Consider the following 23565-nt stretch of genomic DNA (forward strand, 5'->3'; position numbering starts at 1 on the left):
TGACACTGTGACCTGCTACAACACTACTAACAAATAATCAGACCTGCACAAACCCAATGGAAAAGGGCTCCTTGATGATGCTGGCATTATTCACTTTGTGACATGCTGAGGTGAGTGAAAGGAAAAGTGAAACATTAACTAAATAGACATTTTATTTGTTTACTTATAAAACAACCGATAAACAATGCTTATTAAAAATATCTGATATAATACACCGATTTAGGTATATACATCAAAATATATGCACCAGTATTAAACAACCAAATAATAAATACTCATCAAAAGGCTAGTGTACGCCATGGAGGACCTGATCACAGTGGCATTTAAATACGAAAAAACAACAGAGAAAAAATACCAGTATGTTAATGAATACATCTTACACTTGTTTATACGAAATGGTTAGGGTCAAAAATGAAAGTTTTTTGAAGTAACTAGAGCCTCACGAACAATCAACGACCAAAATATCTTCAGCTTGTTAAAAACCTTAGCTGACTGCTCTGTCCGGTATGTGCTGGAATTTGACGTGTGCTACGGTAGAGAACGCGCTTTTTCTTGGATGACACACTGTACTGACTGTTCCCAATCACATAAAGAATTTATAGGCACTGATCTAAGTCCAGCAGCATGTGCTTTGAAGGATGAATGGAGATTTTAACCCTTAGCAACAGAGGTCTGGAAAAAAGCAAAGATTATCAAGTAAGAACCAGAGACCAGCACTGCAGATAAAAGACACAGAACACAATTAAAAACATGTACGATAGGAAGCGTTTTAGATTTGATTCAGGACTTCCTAACTGTCTTTGTCCCAACGTCATCTAGATTTATAAGTCCTGATTTATCTTTATACAACAGTCTATGTAAACAAAGGTGAGTCAAAACGTTTTAAGACAGATGTTATAACTTCAAAGGTTTCTGATTATAACAACTAAAACATATAAAGACAAGTTATATCATTATATCTATCATGTCAAACATTAAACTGCCATGCCTGCTTGATCAGGTATTTAAAATGCCAACAATAAACCATTTATATTGTTTTATTACTGATCAGGTAGAAGCATGTTGTGACCTGGTGTAAAAACGTCCTCCAAAGTTTAACAAATAAGGAAACACCACCAGTAGTATAAAGTATATAGCCTTAACTGGAGGATACTCTACTGCAGTGTGTTTCAACAGCACATCTTTTTAAATCTATGGTGAAAAATCCCATAGCACACCACCAAACCAAAATCTAGAAAAAGTAGATGTAATGAAATATCATTATCTTCTAGTTTAAATTCACTATCAATCTACTTAAATCTCAGCCTGTTTAGTTGTAGACAGCACTGATATACTAGCAGGAATTGAAGAAAGACATTCCCAAAAGTCTTCTCTCTCAACAACTCTGATGATCTTTTTCTACTTTTCATAGCCATCGGCTTTCACCTAGCGGAACAGTATTGAATTGTTCTGCCTGTCATGCATTGAAGAACAAAAATAAATACTTTTCAGACCAAATAAGGGAAATTTGAAAACTGTTTTTCGTCTTGAAACTTTCCTGTTTACCATAATGTATAAATGAATATGCAGGTGTGCAGACTGTATGCACATACAGTAGGTTGTTGTGTTATTTTGCACAGCTCTGTTCACCCACTCATTTTGTGTAGCTGGTAAGATTAACACGTGGAGATTCTGAATACGCTGGGATCACGCAGTTAAAAATATCCCTGCCACATTCCTTTATATCAAACATCTGGGGTGCACTTTAGCTCTTACCCTTTTGGAGCAATCAGAACCTGAGTTTCCACTCTGGCAGGCACAGATGTTTGGATGGATGCATCCACTGCCATGTGGGCACTTTGGTTCACAGAGAGCTGAAAGGAATCGAAAGTAATTCATGTTACACTTTTTTAGTTAATCAAGCCTGTTACAATATTGAAGGTTATACTTTGTGGTAAAGCTGAGTTCAATTTTCTTAACAGCCCTGATTTTCAAATACCAAGTGGAAATACTCACGAATATGACACTGCGCACCTTCCCACCCCGGTGTGCAGTGGCAGGTGTTGGGACCCACACACTCCCCTCCGTTTAGGCATTTCTGCAAACAGCTGGCTGTGAGGCAAAATCAGTTTAGGTTTGATTACATGTATTCTACAACCTCTATTCACATGATAGTTTGAACAGTTTGGTCTCTGAATCTGAATGAATAATAATTGTGACAGGGTCATGAGCAGTAGTAGCAGTGTGTACTGTTTGCTGCTGAAGGTTATTGACAATAGCATCGATTCATCCGCACTAAAACCATTCAACAAGTCAGTGAACATGTGCTTCTGTTGAATGTTACTGCGTCTCGTGGGACAAGGTTAGGGTAAAGATGTCATGTGACACGAACAAGTCTTTAATGTATGAATTAGAGACTTGCTGTGAGCTGTTACGTGTACAGGTGTTGATGAAGACAGTGGCAGCTTTCAGATGTCGGTACAGAAACATTTGTATTGTACTTACGTTTGTCACACTTTCGTCCTTGCCAACCTGACAGACAATCACAGACATCCGGACCGACACATCTGCCCCCGTTCATACACATTGGCTCACACACACCTGAAATGTATTGTCCATGTAAACATTAATAAACCTTTGGAATACATAAAAGACATGATGTGAACCACATGGTGATCACTTATGAGGTAGTGTATTATAGCCTTCATTAAATGGGGAAAAGAAGACCATACTTTTCTCACAACAACTGCCAGTATATCCTTGCAGACAGGAGCAGATGTTGCTCCTCATACAAACACCTCCATTTCTACAGGGCGGAGTGCAGACAGCTGAGAGAGGAAGAAGTCTGTATTGTTATTTTATCAGTCCCAGAGTTTTAATCTGCTTGGCTAACTGCTGAGTGGAGCTGCAACTTTACCATTCTGACACTGTGTTCCGTAGAAACCATGAGGACACTCACAAGTGTCAGGCTGAGTGCATGAACCACCGTTCAGACAGACAGGAGAGCAGAGAGCTGGGTTTGGGAAAAAATGAGACATTTTAGCACCGGCAAAAAGATAGAAAAAATGAGACATTTTAGCACCGGCAAAAAAACAAACAAACAAACAAAAAAATAAAATCAGTACTGATACAGACCCAACATGAAAGCTCACCAGTTTCACAGGATGATCCACTCCAGCCTGGCAGACACCTGCACTCATCTGGAGACACACAGTGTCCTCCGTTGTGACAATGTCGACTGCACACCACTACATAAAACATAATCATAATTGAATCAATGTAAAATTGTAATGATAGTTACAGCACATGCTTCAGGAAAGTCATGAAACTCACTTAAAATCATTATCATTAAAAACAAATGTAGACACTGTCAACTCACTGGTTTCACATCGAGCTCCAACAAATCCATATGGACATGAACAGGTCTGGGGTCTGACACAGGTTCCCCCGTTTTCACATGGTAACCTACACAAAGCTGCACAGATGGAATTCTGGTACTTTTATTATTTGTCATAGTACGCTTTTATTACATATCAAACTTTTTTAACGGCAAAGTTTTCCTCCCAACATCCAAAGGGGATTGCCATTGTGCCACCTTGAGGTCAACAGAAACCACTAAAAATGCTAGGTAGGTAGGAATTAAAAAATATATAAAAAATGTTTGCATACATACTGTTTAATGCAAAACTTTGTACGTCCACTTGAGATAAGGGCAGTTGATGTTTAGAAGAACAAATGCAAAAAAATTAGAACGACAGACAGATAGATAGAACGTTAGTCAGGACTTACCTTCTTGACATGTCTCTCCATGAAAACCAGATGGACACAGACAAACACCAGGTGCAACACAAACACCTCCATGAATACACTCGGGGTCACATATGGCTTGGAAAGAAAACAAAATCGAAACTTACACTCACTCACAAACAAACAAAAAGCAAAATATCATAAGAACAAGTGTTGGTTTACCTGTGAGGCAATCAATCCCAGTGTAGCCTGGTTTACATCGGCACACATCAGGTGCAGCACACACCATGTTTCTCCCACACGCATGCCTACAAACAGCTTCAACCACAAACACCAATTAAGCTGTGTGTTTTTAAAAGTTACAACTTGGGATGAGAAACGTTTGAAGGATTCTTCTGATTGTGTTGTACCTCTGCAAGTTAGTCCATTACCAATGTAACCCACTGGGCATCTGCCACAGCGAAAGCCACCATCTACAGTGACCTCACACTGGACACCAGGAAAACACAGCAGGTCTGCACAGGTCACCGCGTGGTTTTTAGTTGTTTTAGCCGTCCTGACACCTGGCTGCACCGAGAGAGCTCTCTGGGATGGAGAGATGTGGACAGGCCTGCCTGGTGTTGTGAAAATCTTCTGTGGTACCATTTGCAGAATGTGCGAGCCTTCTGGTGAAACCTCGTCCTCCTCTCCATCTGCAGAGAACTCTGCCTCAGACAGCGAGTACGACAGAGCAGTAAAGGCTGCTGTGAGTGGAAGCACAGGTCTTGGAGGGGTCTGCAGTTTGGCCTGGGTGAAGACCAGGCTGTTGAGTTGAGACGGGGTTGTTTGTTTGGCCTGTGCCATCTTAGAAGTGTACGGACGAGGAGCAGGAGAAGAGACCTTCGCAGTTAGCGCTACTGCGGTTCGCTGGTAAATTATTATAGAGAAAAATCAGGTAAGGTACGGACAGCTGTAGCTTTAATGTAGAGATTATCCAGCCTAGAAATGAATTACCTGAGGAACAGTCACACGGGGGACAACAACCTCTCTAGCTGTGTATGCTCTGATGTTTGATCTATGGTCAGGTGTCAACTGAGGCTTGACAGAAGTATGGAGGAGGCTTCCTGGTGTTCTGGTCACAGCTCTGATGGCAGTGACTGCTTCTCTCCTACCAGTGCCACCCCCTCTTCCTGATGCACTAACCTGGTTAGGAGGATTGGGTCTTAAGACTGACAGCGACGACAGATGTTTAAAACTGTGTCTGTTGGGCAGTATGGGCAGGTGGACCTGGGATACTTTGCTGCTCCTTCCATGTGGGAGTTGGCTATTCTTGCCATCTGTGTGCTGCTGTGGGACGTGATTGAATGCTGTGGAAAGAGAGAATGTAATGTAAATGCCAGTAATGTATTATTCTTTACAATTCCAAGAGATGTAGTTGCACAAAACACCACATTAACAAAAGTCGGCTGGTACCTATAGAGTATCATACCTGCTTTGGCATTCTTACTACACACCCGGCCGTTGCCGTAGAGCCCAGGTGGGCAGCGGCCACACACATAGCCAACGTGTGGCGGCCGCAGGTTAATGCACTGAACACCAGGAAAACAGGGTCTGCTGGCGCACGTAGCTGAGACGTTGACAGGCCTAAACTGAACCGATCCTAGAACAGATGTGTTTACCATTTACAATTCAAATTCACATTTCATTCTGATCATTTGTGTCCAGTTAAGATTATTCCAAATCTGCATATTTCTGAACTGTGGTAGTGGAGAGGAGTGCCAGGGCCATGCCAGGAACAACATGCAAACTTCAGTAGGTAAAGTAAAAATACACTTCATTCTTACCTAAAGGTGAGTTACTGTTTTCTGGATGTTTAGCAACAGAGGGTGTTCCCACTGCAGCGGCACTAAATTCTAGCTTAACAGACTGGCCTCGGTGAATTGCAGCAGATGCAGGACTCGGGTTGGTTTTAAATTTAGTTAGAGATGGACTTGGAAACATTTCTGCAGTCTGCCCCCTAGTTGTGGACTTGTCCTGCGATTGACCTGGACCAATCCCTGGAGTTGGCTTCCACACATCTTCCCTTACGTGTGAGGAGCTACTGCCCATGGACTTCTGTAAAGTGTTGCTCTTTATTTTGAGTAGCAGGACATCTGGTGTGTTGTAGAAAGTGGTACGAGGAGCAGATGTGGGAGAGTTGGTAATCAGCCCATCAACCACTGGAAAAGGGAAGAACAGATACATTTATTAGATGGTTCGGGGATTTCATTCACTTGCTTTCATTAAGACCAACTGTAAAGCAGCCATTGACTGTCAATGTAGAAAAGTTCATCTCATTCATCTCTTTTTTATATATTTTTTTTTTTTGTTATGTGAGCCACAAGGACAGGCTGTCTCAGAAGACGTTATTCTCTTATCACTAGTTTTTCTTTACTTACTTGTGCACCTTTTTCCATCTCCCAGCATGCCTTTGTAGCAGGGGCCACATTTGTAGGAGCCAAATGTATTGAGGCACTGAACTCCTGGGAAACAGGGCTGTCTCTCACATTCATTGATATCATCCATGCATAATGTACCTACAAAGATACACAGGAGGAGACATTCTTAGAGGGAGTATTTACGCAGCTTTGTTAAATTAACACAGTACTTTGATTTGGTCAGCATGGAGCATGGAGTTCTTCATCTCTGCCTGTATGTGGCGCACAGGTGGAGATTTGAAAGCTGGTCATTGATTTATATGTACTTGTCTTGATTTAATGAATTCAAATATTGCAACATCAATCCAAATGTTTCCAAGAAATAAGTAAAATCATAAGGCCATTAATGAACATCCAGTGTTCATAGACAAATGCATACCAATACAGATACTTTGCGATTAGCGATGTAGCAATGTTGTGGTATGTTTGTGCTGTGTAACTATGTAGCATGTTATCAGCATGTTATCAATCACTTATAACATAACGTGCTACCCCTGTGCTAGCGTTAGTTATTTTGAGGGCCAGTTTTACCAAGGATCAGCCTAGCTAACCCTGCTACAACAGATCTCAATCATGTGAGTAGCATTACTGCCACCTACTGGCTTTTCTTTTACACAGGCAATTATATCTAAAGAATGTCACAATCACTTGGGTGCAAAAATGAGACATACACACACACAAAAAAAAAAAAAAACCCACGATGACTACTGGCTTTACAACCTACTGGTAGATTACATTCTACCTATTGAACACCCCTGCTTCAGCTCATATGACGTGGATTTATTTTAAATGATGTTATGAGGTATATTAAAGCAGTATCTTGCATAAATTGAGACACTTTTATTGGTTTGCTTTTTACAAAATGTGACATCGATTAAATGTAAAACTTTCTTGGCGCTCACCTCTCAGACCTGCTGGGCACTCACATCTATACCCACTGACTGTGTTTATGCATTTCCCGCCCGGGCACGGATCTGACAAGCATTCATCGTTGTCCTCCTCACAGAGCTCTCCCCGCTTCCCCTCAGGGCATAAACACAGGTATCTCCCACTGCCAGCAGGGAAGCTGATGTCTGGGACACATTTACCATTGTTTTGACATTGACACGGCAGCACATTGACCTGAGTGAAAATAAGACAGAATACAATGATACATCAACTATAATATGTACAACATTCCTCGGTTTTTGTTGATATGTCCTTCATATAATGTCAGAATATTTTTCCCACTTGTCTCCTCTCTCTTCCCGGTTTACAATTTCAGCTCCTACCTCTACAGTGACGTTACTTTGGGCGTTGCACTCATCAGACAGAGTAAAGCTGACCAAGTGGCTGGACTGACCTCTGCTCCCCACCAGAGCCACAGGGACCTTCCAGATAAGGAGGCCAGCTGGGGAGAGGGTGGCACCCTCTGGGCCCTTATCAAGATGGAAGAGCAGGGCAGAGCCCTCTGGGTCTGATGCAGCAAACTGGAAGACAAATTTCTCCCCGGAAAAAGTCCTCAGGTCACTCTCAGGTTTGTGAAAGGCCGGTGGCTCATTGACTGTTCAAGGAGAAAGAGTGAATAAATCAATCAGAGGTTTTGTTTTATAAAAACAAAGTTCTTGAATCAAAGGTTTTACCAGAGTTGAAGTTCACTCTTTCTGGCATCGTACTGTATCTCTGATCTATCTGTTTTCGTCAGAACATTTGTTTTCTGTCCTGACATAAACATGGTTTGAGCTAAACATTCCCAGAGGCTGTTCATGGAAAACTCATTGACATACAACTTTCCACAGGAGGAGGAGTTTCCATCTTTTAATTACAACTGCAAGGGATTAATCTAGTGGAAATCCTTGCTGCGTACGGTCCAGGATCAAAGTGGGTGAAAAGGTGGACAATTTAAATGAATCAAATAATTTCTGCATTGATTACTGTAATCCAAAACTGACACCTAAGAGTGCTTAGAACTGTGTATAAATAGGCTTATTGTTATGTTGTAGATAAAACTTGTGGAGTTGAACTGTTGAGCTGTGCTAATGTTGAAAATCGATGATGTTTAGATGTTGACAGTTATTCCGGCCCCTCTGTTTCAATGGGGTTTGTGTTTGAAGGGAAGGAAGGATGATTATAAGTCTATGGTACAATGGGGATCAACCCTGTGATTTACTCCCTTTTTGTCCCTTCCTATCTCTTCTACAGCGGTTAGAGGACAAGCTTGGGCATGTCAGGGAGACTCAGGCTCAGACAGTGAGACAAAAACAGATAGACAGATTGAACAACGTTCATAGAAAGGAAAGTGAATCAAATACAAGTAAAAATAGAATCAATGACAAACTGATTTAAAACAAGAAACATTTTGTGAAAGCTGCTGCCTGAAGACAACCTTTGATAGGATGATGAAAAATACATTCACTGTTGGAGTGCTCTGCACATGGTTTTATTTTTTTTTCCACAATTTATCACCTTGAATTAAGTCTGTCGGTGAAAACACACAGAAGGTTCCATTTACCTGTTTAGTTCCAGTGAATTACCAATTATTTGTTATTATATTATTGTATTTTATATATTATTATTATTATATATATCTAAAAAGAGTTTGCACCAAAGACTTCTATTTAATGTTACAACATTACAACTAAGCTCATTGGCTGGTACAGTCTGCTCTGTTTTTGCCTGACTGTACTGAAAGCACATTTTTTCTTGCAGTCTTATTCTTTGATTTTATATCACCATTACTCCCACATGATAAAAAAAGTTGAGACTTTTCTAGAATTTATGGAATAGGATTAAAATTTCCTTTTTAGATTCAAACCATTTACAGCTGTTTTTTTCAGTAGACGACACCAAAACAATGAAGAGGAACTGAAATGTTGTATCACACAGTAAACTGCTAGTACCTTTGTTCACAGACCAGGTGAACTTGGAAGTGAGCGGGTCACAGAGCAGACAGGGGCTGCTGGGATTAGTGTCTCCCTCTGCAAAACAGATTCCATCGATGTTACATGTCCGCTCCTGGCCACCAGAAACAAAGTAAAAAATGCTGCATGATTTTTTTTTCTCCATACTAACTTTCAACAACTTTCTCATTAATGTTTACTTATTTGTCAAAGCTGTGCCTTCCATTTGTTGTTTTGTTTCTGCAGTTGTGTGAATGAGTCGTTTACCAAGATTACATGTGTTTCTGTGTGTGTTTTCATAAAAATATTATGTAATGTTTACTGCCTGTCAGAGAAATGGAAAAGCTCTTCTGGTTTAGTAATTCAACCGCGTACAATTTCTGCACCCTTAACAGAGCATAAAAAACTTGGATACACTCTTACTAAACACTCACTGAATCTGTTTACCATATAAAAAACACTGGAGTGTCTCCACTTCTGTCTGCAGACACAGGACTGCAGGACCTCCATTGACTGTAACTACATTGTGTAAAACTGATCAAACTGTCCTTAGAAGACAGTTTTAAGAGTTTACAATAATGACATTATTTATTGGTGTGTTATTTTACTACACCAACATTACACTAACCTTGTCCTCCTTCACAACATCGACACATCTTCTCTAAGGTGTTCCTCTTTTTTTCCTCTTGCCTGGCAACTCCATCACCAACATCCACTATCTCACCTCTCTAATTTCATCTCCAAACTGCTCCACCTCAACTCAATCCTGTCCATCCTGGTCACTCCCAGTGAAACAACATTTGTGAAAATCTCAGCATCTTCATCTCTGTCACCTCCAACTCAGCCCTTAGTCTATTGGACAGAGCCACTGTTTCCAAACCATACATCATAGCAGGTCTCACTACTGTCTTATAAATCTTCCCTTTTAACATTGCTGCGATTCTGTCACAATCATTGAAAAATTAATTCCACCTTGCCCGCAGCCTTTTCTTCACCTCTTTTTTGTACTTTTACTTTTACTACCACTTTTGCTCCTGCTGACCTTCATTTCTCTTTGTTCAAGAGCAAACCTCCACCTCTCTAGGTTTTCCTTCACCTGATCCCTTCACTGACCATATGATAATGTCACCTGCTCCCCCTCACTGTCCATGGAGCCTCCTGTCTGACCTCATCTGTCAACTTGTCCATCAACATAGCAAAAAAAAGGCACATTGAAACCACCTGTCAATCCAACAGCACACCTAACTACTGTCTTTCTTCTTCTCCACTACACTCTCATTCTTCCTTGCTACTCCTGACTCTCTCACACAGTACCACAGGTCCTCACCAGACCATCCTATCAAATGCTTTCTCTAAATCCACAAAGACACAGTGCAACTCCTTCTGACCTTCTTTGAACTTTTCTACCGGCACTCTCAAAGTGAAAAGACATCTGTAGTACTTTAATCTGGGCTTAAAACCAAACTGCTGCTCACTGATCAGAACTACTCGTCTGGGCCTCACCTCCACAGGTTTTCCCGTAGCTGTACAGTGACTGTTGGGTCTTTTCGATATGCAGATCAGGGCAGTCCTCACTACACTGCATGCCTTAGACAACACTGCTCTGTTTGTGTGACGTATAAACTAGTCTTCAGCTCCCCTGGTGTCTTTTTGTCCCCTTCACCTTACTCTCCTTGTGTGATGGAATGTGTTTAGCTCTATGACCTGAACCGTTTGTGTTCCAGTGGATGGTGGGAATAGAAATACAGACATCGGTCGGTGTGTGTCGGTTCCTGTTGCTATGTTCTGTCTTCCTCGATGAGTAAATGTAAATTGAATGTATTTGTTTACAGTGTGTGGTGAAAAGCTTCAGCTCTTTCTTTTTGATCTTTAACCTGGTGCCGTCCAAATATCTGTCCCTGTGACTCACTGTTTAGTGTGAACACATGGTAGGTAGTACTGTACTAGGACTATATGTGATTGTACATTTTATAATGTTTTTCTTTTTGTGAAATAGGAAGTAAATAGTAGGTAAAATAAGAAACTGGTTGCAACGCCGGTCAAGTGGGTCATTTTTAACGGGAACAAATAATTATTAAGATTGAAATGAAAACCACAAGAAGTTACCTTAACCCAAACCATCAGTCCATTTAGTGAACCAGCTCAGTACCAAATTGACTGACACAATCAATAGCATTCTTTTAACCCAAATACAACTAGATATAGTATAGAATACTATTAGATTTACAAACTCAATATAATTTATCATGGTTAAGGATGTTCATCAGTGTGAATTACCTTTAACTTACAGAGACCTGAGGGTGATGACTCACAGACCTGGCAAATGCCATCGTAGACCGTCAGCACTCTGGCCTGACTGTACTGCAAGCCGTCATTGGTTACCTGCCAGATAAGAAATAAATGATTTTAAAAAAGCTGAAAGTAAACTGAAAAGCAGTTGTTTAGTAGTAGGTGAATGGGAAACATGTCTGTGTAAATTCAGAGTAGACAAATGGACTGGCTCAGGTTACCCGAAGATGTTTCATCTCTCATCCAAGAGGCTTCTTCCATTTTACTATAACTGACTGCCAAACCTCCCAACAACAGAGGAAAGGACTGGAAATATAACAGCAATAATCGGAACAAAACTGTTGTTTCTTGACTTGCAGGAGGGTTTAAAAAAAAACAAAAAAAACACTACATTCCAATTTTCTATTCCCTAACCCAACTAAACCTGAACCAAACTTGTTTGTTTTTTTGTTTTTTCAACAGAAGAGCAAACACTTCAGGACAGGCCTCAGCTGTTTATCTTAAGGACAAATGACACTTTCAAGGACGACAGTGTCCACATTCTTGCCAGAGAAGACAGATGGTTTGAGTAAAGACTGAAAGAAGCTGTCCAAGTCAACCTGGAGAAGCCATTAATTAACAGAGAAGGTGGTCCTCCATGTTGTCTTCCCAGAACACTCAACTCGCACACACAACAAAACACAGAGAAACTCCAAGACACACACAGTTAGCTGTGTCCATGAGGTGATGACCACATAACCAAAACCCATACCTCAGCCCAGGTGAACTGGGTCGGGATGTGAACACCTGTTTAACACCCCTTAACAGCTATGTACTAGGGTGGCTTTGTTTTAATACTGAAACCCTGATTATTTAACAGGATTACTCATCGACTCTGCCAATGCATTGCATTTATTGCAAATAACATTTTTTTCCCTTGAAATAAAATATAATATAAAGTAAAACAAACAAGTAGAGTAGAGTGCTTTCACAATCTATTGAAAAAATAACTAAATAATTACTAAATAAAAAAACTGCATCAACTGTAGAAACGACTTAATATACATGACAAAATAAATAAAGTATGTTTAAGTAATAAATAAAAAATAGACAGGTCACACTTGTTATACAGCACTGATGACTAATAATACCAAGAACCAAGAACCACCTGTACCTTTGCCTCTTTCTCCACCTGTACCTTTGCCTCTTTTACATATCCACCGTACTGTTGAAATGCCGTAAATGCACTATTGACTTGTAATACAATGCACTATTACCACCTCATCTGCTGCTAATTATATTATTACTATATTTATTATGTACCTCATGTATATATTTTTACAGACCATACAGCACCTTAAAGCTACACATGCACCTTATTGTTATTGCACCTTAATGTTTTTCGTTCAGTATTGTCTATGTCTGTCAGTGCACGGGAAGGCGAGGAACGTAATTTCGATACCTCTGTATGTTCTGTACATGTGAAGGTATTGACAATAAAGCTGACCTTGACCTTGAAAAAGAACAAAATAGGATCAAAATATAGTTGCTCTCATTTAATGCAGTCACAATATAATGAATGACCCTATGCATGTTTTTGGCAAACTATATTTAATAATATAAATATAAATATTGATATATTCTAGTCAGTAAATTAAATCTTAGATCAGAGAAGCCTGGTCCGTTACAGCCCACATTAAAAAGTAAACATAAACAGCAAATGTTTTGAGGACTGTTTTTTTTCTATTATACCATAGAATCATTTTCTTTCGATTATATTGTTTTTGTGAAAATGAATTAATAAAAATTGAATTAATTGCACACAATTATACCATAGAATCTTTTTTTTTCGATTATATTGTTTTTGTGAAAATTAATTAATAAAAATTGAATTAATTGCACAGCACTATCTTAAGCTACAACTTTAAGCCAGTCCATTTCTCTATGAGTGAAGGAGAGACAGACCTTTATCTCCCAGCGGGCATATGGTTTGTCATCCATCATGAATTCCTCTGTATTGACAGCAGTGGCACTCAAAGATGGGACAACACAGTCCAAAGCTCTGGAGCTGAGAAACGTGGCCTTGGTTCTCTGTTGTTCCGCAATAGTCCAAACTCCATTTACGTACTGTGGGGCACAGCAGCATTATAATCACCTCAAGTCCTTCTGGCCTGGTATTTGAAATCATCTGTCCTCACCTTTAGTCTTGTGGCATAACAGCTAAGGTTATCAGAGTCGATGAATCCCAAGCCAAAGACGCGTACATGACGACAATCAAAGGCCCGTATGTCACATAACCCACTGTTCTCCAGGTCTGTCAGCTCCACTGGATGGCCTGTGGGTCCATAAATCATTTTATCATAGAACTACAGACAGTTATTTTTAAATGCTTGGCTTCACAAATAGACAACAGCTTTGAAGAACAGCTCTGATACTCACTGATGGCCAGACTACAGTCATAGAAGCTGTAGCTGTGATAGCACCGGCAGCCCCATTCTGTACACTCCCCATTTCCACTACAGAAGTTAGGACAGCGCAGTGCAGTTATCACTTTACCAGACGCTCCGTTTAGGTTTGCCATCTCCAAGGCTTTCTGGGTCTGATTTTCCAACAACTTTCTCTCGCACTCGTTCTCCAAGTACGGCAACAGTGCCTTCTCCCAGCCCAGGTCATCTTTAAGCTGCAGGTCCAGGATGCACAGATCAACTGCCTCGTCGAGGCGGCGTCCCAGCAGTCCTCGACATACGGTGCCTATAGTGGAGTTGGCCAGAGCCTTTTGGCACACTTCAAGAGCTTTGGCTGAGGTGAGGCCACTTGGCGTTGGCCACTGAGGTTGCAACTCTGGTCTGGTCACTGCCATGTGATCTTCAGGAAAAAAGTACGCTAAATTCTGCAGATCTGACTCGCTGAGGCTTTTAACAGGAAACAATGGCAGAAGTGACGTTTGTCTCTTAATTCTGTCCATATTAACTGGACGACCCCTTCTGACCTCTCCATGAGTTACAAGATCACTGCCACTGTGTTGTTTGGCTTCAGTTTGAAAGTGAAAGCTCCTGGTCTCCAGAGGACCACTGTTATAGGTGTTGAACGCAGACGTATAATCCACAGTATTATATGAGTTACAGTCGGCCTTTGCAGAATAACTGAACAGGTTCCTTATCCCTCTGCCAGCGTAATGAGCAGTGCTCTGACTTTTCTTGCAGTGACAAAAAGCCTTCCTAGCCTCCTGAGTTGCCGACGGAGGTGTCTTGTCAAAGAGGCTTTCTCCTGGCGCTATTCTAGACACACACATAAAAAGAATACACAAACTTAGATATTATAAATATTCAAAAGCACTGTAGCTCAACCAAATAGAAAAAGGGAAAAACTGTTTTTATTGGCTGACCTCCAGTCCTTAATGAAGCGATGCAGTTCGTCACGGCCATAAAAGTCACCATCAAGGCTGTGGAAGTCGTTTTTACCATTGCGATCAAAGGTGCCACAGAGGCCGTTCGTTTTTCTGTAGTCAACACTGGGCGCTCTTACAGCCAGGCTCATGCCCCAATCACTAACATCAGCCCTGACAAAGGCCCCGGAGGGAAAGGTCAGCTACAAGACGAGAATCACATCATTAACCTAAGCTGATTATGTAGAAAGATTAGTATTCAGCAGTGTAAAAGGCTGCATGGAAATTCGAACTTGGTTATTTAGCAATTCTTAGTCCAGGCTAATATTCTTCAAAAATTCAGAAGGCACTAATGCATAAAGACCAAAGGTCCTAACAGGGCTGACAATAATGATAGCTGATCAAGCAGACCATTATCAGCCCCAGCTCTGCCAACCCTTCTTAAATCATAGGCTACAATTAAACTTAAAACTAGGTGATAACTTCAGTTGCATCAGGACCTTTCAAAGTAAAACAAAACATGCCTGGGGAAACTCAAGAATGATTAACACCTCTTCAAAAGCCCCTTGAAGAGGTTTTGATACCTACAGTGACCTTTTTCCCCTGGTGGGACTCCAGTACCCTGATCTGACTGCCGTCCTCCTCACCGAGGTTCCTGAGTTTGAGTTGTGGCCTTGTCTCCAGTGGCTGACCATTGCACATGTCAAAGACAGCCACCTCATTCCCCTCCTGTACTGCTACTCCACAGTTGCAGGCAACAGTGTAGTGCCGGCTGCCACAGTTCCACTGGCGAGAATGGACCTCGAATTTCCTGGCGAGGCTCCGGTACAGGACAAAAGTTCCAGTCTGGTGGTTTTCATACTGTCTGCTCATTCAGAGGACATACAGATATTAAACTGGTTCAATTATTATGGTTTCTTACGACACTCAATGTTTAGTATCATTTTCATTTTACCTGCCATCAAGTGTGATTATATGTGGGTCAGTCAGAGAGTAACAAACAGAAGTGGGAATGTCTTGGACCGTGACCTAAGGATAGAGGTCAGATAAAAAAAAAAAGATTACTGAGGGTCTCCCCATGACCTCTTTGGCTTTTGGTGTTTTTACTTCACACATATTTCCATCTGCTTTGTGGATCCATGAGAGATAATCTATCTAGAGGTCTGATGTTATCTCCTGGGTGTTATTAGTATATATCCAGTAGAAAAACTAACTAGCAACTTTTAAAAACTCAGAGTGTACTTTGCCATGGTTCACAGATTTCAGATATTCGTGACAGCTGCGGTGCTTGTAGTTTAACTTCAACTCACCTTTAGGGATGTTGGTGTGTAGGTTCTCCAGAGTGGTGGAGCGCTGGGTCCTGGAACAACACCAATCATGCTCAGACGGTTCCCATCACGTGTGAAGTCAGTGACAGCAGTGACAGAAAACGCTGCCTCAGCGCAGGTGCCATTCCTGCAGGCATTTGCCTGGAGCACCAGCTGGCATGCAGACAACACCACATTTGAGGCCTCGTGTCCAAGAGTCTCTGTGGATTTCAACAAATCAGCCAGTCAGTGCTAACGGATGGCATACAGCTGCCTACAGAGATGTGATAAAGTCAGCTTTGATGTAATAATGTACAGGAGAAGTTGGAACACAGCTAGAGGGAAAAATTCAAGGAAATATTATAAATTATTGTCAAGGGAAGCATAGAGGAGGATAAAATCAGGGATTTTTTCCTTCCTTTGGTCTCCGTCAATATAGTGGCCGATGTTACCATTTCTGAATGAACAGAGATTCTGAGAGATTTGTTATGTTTCTACAATAAGCTGAAGGTAATGAGACTGACCAGGTTCATAGACAGTCAGAGCTAGAGGGACTCCACACTGCCGTCTGTTGTCAGTGCTGTAGCAGGGAATGGGCACTGTGCTGTGGATGGTCACCATGTGCTCCTTCCCATTCTCTGCTATTTGAAGTGAATCTGTAAAAAACTTTGGGGAATACAAAACAGTCCTCGAGTTATATTGAAAACGTCATGGTTTATTCTTCTTATTTAGTGCAGAAGTTAGAGCACAACACAAGAATGTTTACCTTAAGTCCAGCATAAAAGCTCTCACTTTCTTTTGCAGCAGACCTAGAACTGCTGGAGTTGGCTCTGAATGTTGAAACACTGCAGGAAAACTGAAAAAAAAAAAAAAAAGATTTATCAGTAAGGTACACCACAACATTTTTTATTTAAGTGTATAGTGTGCCAGAAACAGACTGAGATTGCAAACTGGATAATTAAGCACAAGCACTTGAATTTCTATTGTAATATACCAAACGGGGCATAACATAAGAGCACATTGAAAACACAACTAGACATTGTCTTGACTCCTTGCATAAAGGCACATTTCACATTTTGTATTTATGTCCACTCCATAGTTTAAAAACAACCAGATAAAGGTCTTATTTTTTTCTGCATTTGTCCACTTCTTAAGAGGATGTTTCATCCTGTTACTGATTTATCTTCCCTGAATTTTCTCCTGTCTTTACGTATCAGGACATGACCCATTTGTAAAGTACAGCCCACCACAAAAGACTGTACTATCCATCACATATAGTACATCATGATCAAAGGTATGACATGATCACATGCCCCCCCCGCTCCCAAAACACACAAATCTTTCAGCACCATCCAACAGGAAGTACCGTTTCTCCGAGTCTAAAGTGTACACCATCCATCTCCACTAAAGAGAAGAGCTTCAGCGAGGATTCCTGCTTGATTTCAGCCTTCATGCTACTGCCAATGTGTCTGGCCCACACAACTTGGTAGCCTAGCTGCTGGCTCCACTGCGGAGGGCTGAAGGAGCACCTGAGGTAGACACTGTGGCCAATGAGCTCTGGCGTAATCACTGGTCGGGAGGGTAGGGTTGGAATAGCAGCTGAAATTGATGACATAAAATCATCAGTCACTCATCACAGCTATGATGTCACTGCAGATTCAATTATCACACGTCATACTGAGGAGAGTTCAACAGTAACATACAAACATATTATATGAGGTCCATACTCCTTGAAATGATCTTTTAAGCTGCGGTGGAATATAAACAAAGTTTAAATGTTACTCTGCTCTTTCATGTCCTTTTGAAAATTCAAAACGTTTTATTTATTTAATATCTTTATGCAATATGGTTCTAGTTGTACAGGTTGTTGTGCAGGTTTGAGCACTGTATTTTTGTCACATTTTACATCACTACAAGATAGAGATGCAGGACAAGAGTGAATAAGTGTTCAGTTCTCACCTTTGCATTGGCCATTGACTTCTATTTCACCTGGTAAACAATACTGTCGTCCCAAAATAGGAGCCACTGAAATATAACACATTACTTTAATCAAATTGCTGATTCAAGCCATTCACAATGTTGCTATTCACAACATTTACTGTGTATCCTGAAATTGACACCATTTCTTATATTCCTCCTGCAGCTGACCTGAATTGTGTTCACCTTTGGCACAGTATCCCATGCACCCTTGTGTTGGTTGCAGGTAGTACACCATAAACTGGCCACAATTCCGCACGGTGACGGGTATGCGAAAGAGGCAGCAATCTTTGGTGATGCCATGAAAGAACTGCCAAGTGGCACAGGCAGAGAGCTGGCGAATCTCACCAGGACGTGGCAGTGAAGTGTCTTTAAGGGACAGCCACAGCGGAGCTTGAGTACCGCAATGATTCATCTACGCCAAGGCAGAAATATAGTTATATACCTCAACATGTTTGCTTTTTTGTTGACAAACTTGAAAACAAACAAAACAAAAGTGAAATAATGATGTATTATTATGTAACTTACCTCAATGCACGTGGTTGGCATCTCTGCTGGTTTATTATTGATCATGAATCTGTACCAGCCAGGAGTCAGAGAGTGGTCACAGATCAGATCCTGAATGGCAGTGGTTTGTATCTCAGTGGAGTCAAAGTCCACACTTCGATAGGGATTTTGCAAAATTCCATGGCCGCCTGGATAACACTCCGGTGCTACAACAACAACAACAACAAAAACCCTATAAGTCATACTAAACTCAAACGCAGCTAAAAGTAGAAGAACAAGAAAATACGTTTTTTAAACTTCGGCTATAATGCCTAAAAGCAACAAAGACACATTAAAATATTGCCGGCTATAAGATTTAGGATTCTTTCATTCACAGCACCACCTACAGTTCAGGGAAGGAAATCTGCATACTCAATACTGACAACCACAGAATAAAATAATTGCACAAAGCTACCGTTATGTTGAAATTTGTCTCCACGTACACTTTTTCCGGCACTTCAGCTGACAAGATTTTGAGCCACAGGTTGTTCAAACAAACGGAATTATCAGGGAGGGGGACTTGACTGCTGGTTTAATGTGTTTACTGAACTGCAGCACAGGGCAGGTGAGGGGGCAGTGGGCTAATGAAGCAGCCTGTGTCGAAAAAAGGAAGACCCCACTGGGAGGGTGGCCGTCAACAAACCAGATGTGCAGTAACCTAAACAAGGAACTCAAAAGATTCTCTGGATGGGGACTTAATGTTTTTGGAACTATACCTGTGGTTACAGGACTGTTGGTTTGTCCTGCACCAAAAAAAACTGCTTTGAGATCAGGTGAAAAAATTTAAAGTTATTTTAGACTATGTCAGACAGTCAGGGGTTTGGTACACATCTTTTTTTATCCCTTAAGAGCCAGTTTCGTTAACCGACAATCAGCTCAAATCTGATATCCCCCGCTTTGTTTCACTCTTGGCTTATTACATTCTTTTGGAGGTTCTTCTTGTTCTGGGTCTGACTAGGGCTACTCTAGTTATGTGAATTGGTTCATTACCATTTAAAGGTAAAGCCACGGAAGCTGGCTGTTCAGAACAGGGCTGGTAAATAGGTGTAGAATAAAACAGCACCGTCAATCCATCCAATGTAATCCGCTTAACTGTTAGCGGGTCGCGGCGGCAGCAGTCTCCACGACCGCCACCCAAAACACACTGCACCGTACCAGCCCCCCCTGAACCTTCCTGTGGGTGGTGAGTCCACTGGAAGGTACCAACCGCCCTAACCTGGATTCACTCTAACCCAGGAGGTGAACCCTGGGGTTCCACACCAATGACAGAGACACTGGCTCTGGGCCAAAGCACTCAATCTTATTTCAGCCAAAGCAAGTTACTATGATTTCATTCACACATCAAACAACCATATTAATTAGCACATGTTCCCTTTAACTTCAACTTCATTTACCATTCTGTAGTTTTTAAGATACATTTTAGATACATTTTTATACTCATGGTAAACACTACTTTATTTGTATTATGATCTGGTGTGAAAGACGTGATTCATTTTAAACAAACTGTTTCATAAACTGTCATTCTAACAACACAGTTATAAAAATGAAATAAACCTGTACCAACTCAGCTTTAGTTTTTAGTTCAATGCATCCACACAGACGGTTAGTGAACAGAAATGAGACGTCACTGTTGAATTAGCCGTGTTAACATACACATTTACGCTGATAGAAAGCGCTAATTCCTTCAAGTAAAAGATTATAACAGACACCGAAAAGCAACATTATCGCAAATACAAAATGTCGGTACCATGGGTGTCTCATTTAGTGTAGAAAATATGGATTTTATATGTTAGTCCGTGGCTTGGTTCGACATCTGCCTCTGCTTCATAAAGTTAAAATATATGAGTATACATTTTCAGCTGGGGCCGTTTGGAAACATTGGACACAGATGCGTGTAGCATTTCTGCTTTAAGAGAGGTCATAAATTGAGGTAGAAAAAGGTTGACATTCACCTACCATGTTGAGAGGAAACTTTTATTTGCGCGACGAGCAGCAGCATCGTGACGCATAAATATCCGCGGAGAGAGAGACGCTTGAAACCACACGCACAGCAGTGCATGGCTGCGGCCCCGAAGTGAAGTGATGCTCGATACCCGTCTAGGTTCACTCCCATTGACAGTCTGTAGGAAACGGAGTGAAGAGGTAGCGCTACCGGCAGCCTTTGTGTCGGGTTTTCTCTTCACACTGAGGCCACTGAGGACTGCGGCGAAGACTTCAGAGCAAAATGCCGAAGATTGGCCGCAGGGAGGAGGGGGGGAGCCCACGGACGAGTCAGGTCCTGTAGGTGGGTCCTCTGAGTGACCGACCCATTCCACGATCCTCGGTCAAAGGTGCTGGCTGTTCAGAACAGGGCTGGTAAATAGGTGTAGAATAAAACAGCACCGTCAATCCATCCAATGTAATCCGCTTAACTGTTAGCGGGTCGCGGCGGCAGCAGTCTCCACGACCGCCACCCAAAACACACTGCACCGTACCAGCCCCCCCTGAACCTTCCTGTGGGTGGGGAGTCCACTGGAAGGTACCAACCGCCCTAACCTGGATTCACTCTAACCCAGGAGGTGAACCCTGGGGTTCCACACCAATGACAGAGACACTGGCTCTGGGCCAAAGCACTCAATCTTATTTCAGCCAAAGCAAGTTACTATGATTTCATTCACACATCAAACAACCATATTAATTAGCACATGTTCCCTTTAACTTCAACTTCATTTACCATTCTGTAGTTTTTAAGATACATTTTAGATACATTTTTATACTCATGGTAAACACTACTTTATTTGTATTATGATCTGGTGTGAAAGACGTGATTCATTTTAAACAAACTGTTTCATAAACTGTCATTCTAACAACACAGTTATAAAAATGAAATAAACCTGTACCAACTCAGCTTTAGTTTTTAGTTCAATGCATCCACACAGACGGTTAGTGAACAGAAATGAGACGTCACTGTTGAATTAGCCGTGTTAACATACACATTTACGCTGATAGAAAGCGCTAATTCCTTCAAGTAAAAGATTATAACTGACACCGAAAAGCAACATTATCGCAAATACAAAATGTCGGTACCATGGGTGTCTCATTTAGTGTAGAAAATATGGATTTTATATGTTAGTCCGTGGCTTGGTTCGACATCTGCCTCTGCTTCATAAAGTTAAAATATATGAGTATACATTTTCAGCTGGGGCCGTTTGGAAACATTGGACACAGATGCGTGTAGCATTTCTGCTTTAAGAGAGGTCATAAATTGAGGTAGAAAAAGGTTGACATTCACCTACCATGTTGAGAGGAAACTTTTATTTGCGCGACGAGCAGCAGCATCGTGACGCATAAATATCCGCGGAGAGAGAGACGCTTGAAACCACACGCACAGCAGTGCATGGCTGCGGCCCCGAAGTGAAGTGATGCTCGATACCCGTCTAGGTTCACTCCCATTGACAGTCTGTAGGAAACGGAGTGAAGAGGTAGCGCTACCGGCAGCCTTTGTGTCGGGTTTTCTCTTCACACTGAGGCCACTGAGGACTGCGGCGAAGACTTCAGAGCAAAATGCCGAAGATTGGCCGCAGGGAGGAGGGGGGGAGCCCACGGACGAGTCAGGTCCTGTAGGTGGGTCCTCTGAGTGACCGACCCATTCCACGATCCTCGGTCAAAGGTAAACGCTTTGACTCACAAAGTGGCATCTTTGTAGCACCTTCACGGAACTAAACCACCGTAACATTAACTTTACTGAACTCAAATATAGGACATGTCAAGGATGGGAGTGTGTCACCCACCATGACTCCAAGGCAGACCCCATAGACTTAATTGTACGCTGAAACTGAACTGAATCTGAGGTGAGCCTCCAAAGACTGGAGTGAATTGCAGGTGCGTTCAGGTTCACACAGAAAACATACTATTTTGTTAAGTAGATGAGCAGAGAATGGCAGCAGGTGTTCTGCACTTGCCTTTTCATTTAGCCTTGACTGTAGTGCTGTGGGAAACACCACTAACTCGACTGTTTGATGCTGCAGAGACTTTGATCATCAGATACTTCTAGAGCAAACGTTAGAAGACCACATATCAAGAAGCAGGGCATTCTACAGCGTAGCAATGTGTAGCAACCAATTTAAGGGCGGGAATTCGGGCCATTAGACCACGTTGCACACAGGTGATTTTGCTGTACCTTGATGATTGATTGCTCATTGTCATGACTGTATAGATGACTGAGTTTGTTTTGAGATGTGACCAACTTTAAATATGCACTATTTAAAAATGAATAGTACTATGAATACTAAAACAAAACAAAACAAAACAAAACAAAACAAAAAACAAACAAAAAACCAAAACAAAAAACTGCTTGTTTAACGGCTTAAGTTAGCAAGAAAATATTTTGATTTCTACTTTTGTTACTTACTATAGAGTACAGCCTGAACCAGAAAGAAAGAAAAGGTAGGGAAATGGGGTTAAATATATATACTGTATATAAATATACAGAGAGAGATGATTTCGTGCAGAGCCGACTCCTGGCATGGGCCATATTGGCGGTTGCCAAGGGCACTGTCTGATGGATGTTGTAAAAAGGCCTTAAATCACAGTTAACTTAAAGTTGAGTTGATTTCATAATAACTCTTTCATAAATTGTGGTCCTTACATTTTAACAAAGCACAAATCACAACACTGACAGAATAGGCAACAAAATGACTTATTTTTCCCACAGATCTTGTTCACTCTGTTCTTCATTTTCACACCTGCCCCATATAGTAGGTTCTCTACAGTCCCCTGGTGTGCACACTAGGCTCACAAGAACCACATAAATACCCATGGCTCAGTGCTGGGGCATCTTTAACTCTTGAAAGCAAGCAGTATAAGACATTTCTTTTGATCTTTTTGCCCCAAGAAATGACAAAAGAGGAAGTTTTAGTCCTGCCCTCTGAACACTTCCAGATGTCACACACACCCTCTATACTGCTAGAAGAGCATCCAGACAGAATGTTCACAGCTTCAGACCCCCCAAAACATCTTGCAACCATATTGGTTTTCAACTC

At 41.4% G+C, this 23565-nt stretch overlaps 1 protein-coding gene across 5 annotated transcripts; it reads right to left on the reverse strand.

The window, feature by feature from the left end:
- Positions 1-138: 138 nt before the first annotated feature.
- LOC103389385 (von Willebrand factor D and EGF domain-containing protein) lies at positions 139-22330 on the reverse strand. Of its 5 annotated transcripts, XM_025062187.1 has the most exons (34): positions 20501-20856; positions 18527-18711; positions 18170-18413; positions 17981-18046; positions 17388-17620; positions 16788-16877; positions 16546-16687; positions 16025-16242; positions 15670-15743; positions 15303-15579; positions 14715-14917; positions 13769-14607; positions 13528-13664; positions 13295-13456; positions 11339-11443; positions 9062-9176; positions 7454-7725; positions 7085-7304; positions 6144-6281; positions 5550-5924; positions 5195-5365; positions 4993-5072; positions 4720-4908; positions 4137-4632; positions 3949-4044; positions 3769-3864; positions 3359-3454; positions 3132-3227; positions 2897-2992; positions 2712-2807; positions 2485-2580; positions 1996-2091; positions 1756-1853; positions 139-672 (listed from the first exon to the last, which is right to left on the reverse strand). In XM_025062187.1, exons 1-34 carry the CDS (start codon positions 20655-20657, stop codon positions 652-654), a joined length of 6075 nt encoding a protein of 2024 aa, XP_024917955.1. In that variant the 5' UTR covers positions 20658-20856; the 3' UTR covers positions 139-651. The 5 variants fall into 5 exon arrangements, with proteins under 5 accessions (XP_024917955.1, XP_024917954.1, XP_016894256.1 ...); XM_025062186.1 differs by lacking the exon at positions 20501-20856 and adding an exon at positions 21820-22330 and having other exon boundaries at positions 4720-5072; XM_017038767.2 differs by having other exon boundaries at positions 4720-5072; positions 18185-18413.
- Between the last annotated feature and the right edge of the window lie 1235 nt (positions 22331-23565).

This window comes from Cynoglossus semilaevis, chromosome 14 (genome assembly GCF_000523025.1).
Source record: "Cynoglossus semilaevis isolate Cse_v1.0 chromosome 14, Cse_v1.0, whole genome shotgun sequence".
Classification (NCBI taxonomy): Eukaryota; Metazoa; Chordata; class Actinopteri; order Pleuronectiformes; family Cynoglossidae; genus Cynoglossus; species Cynoglossus semilaevis.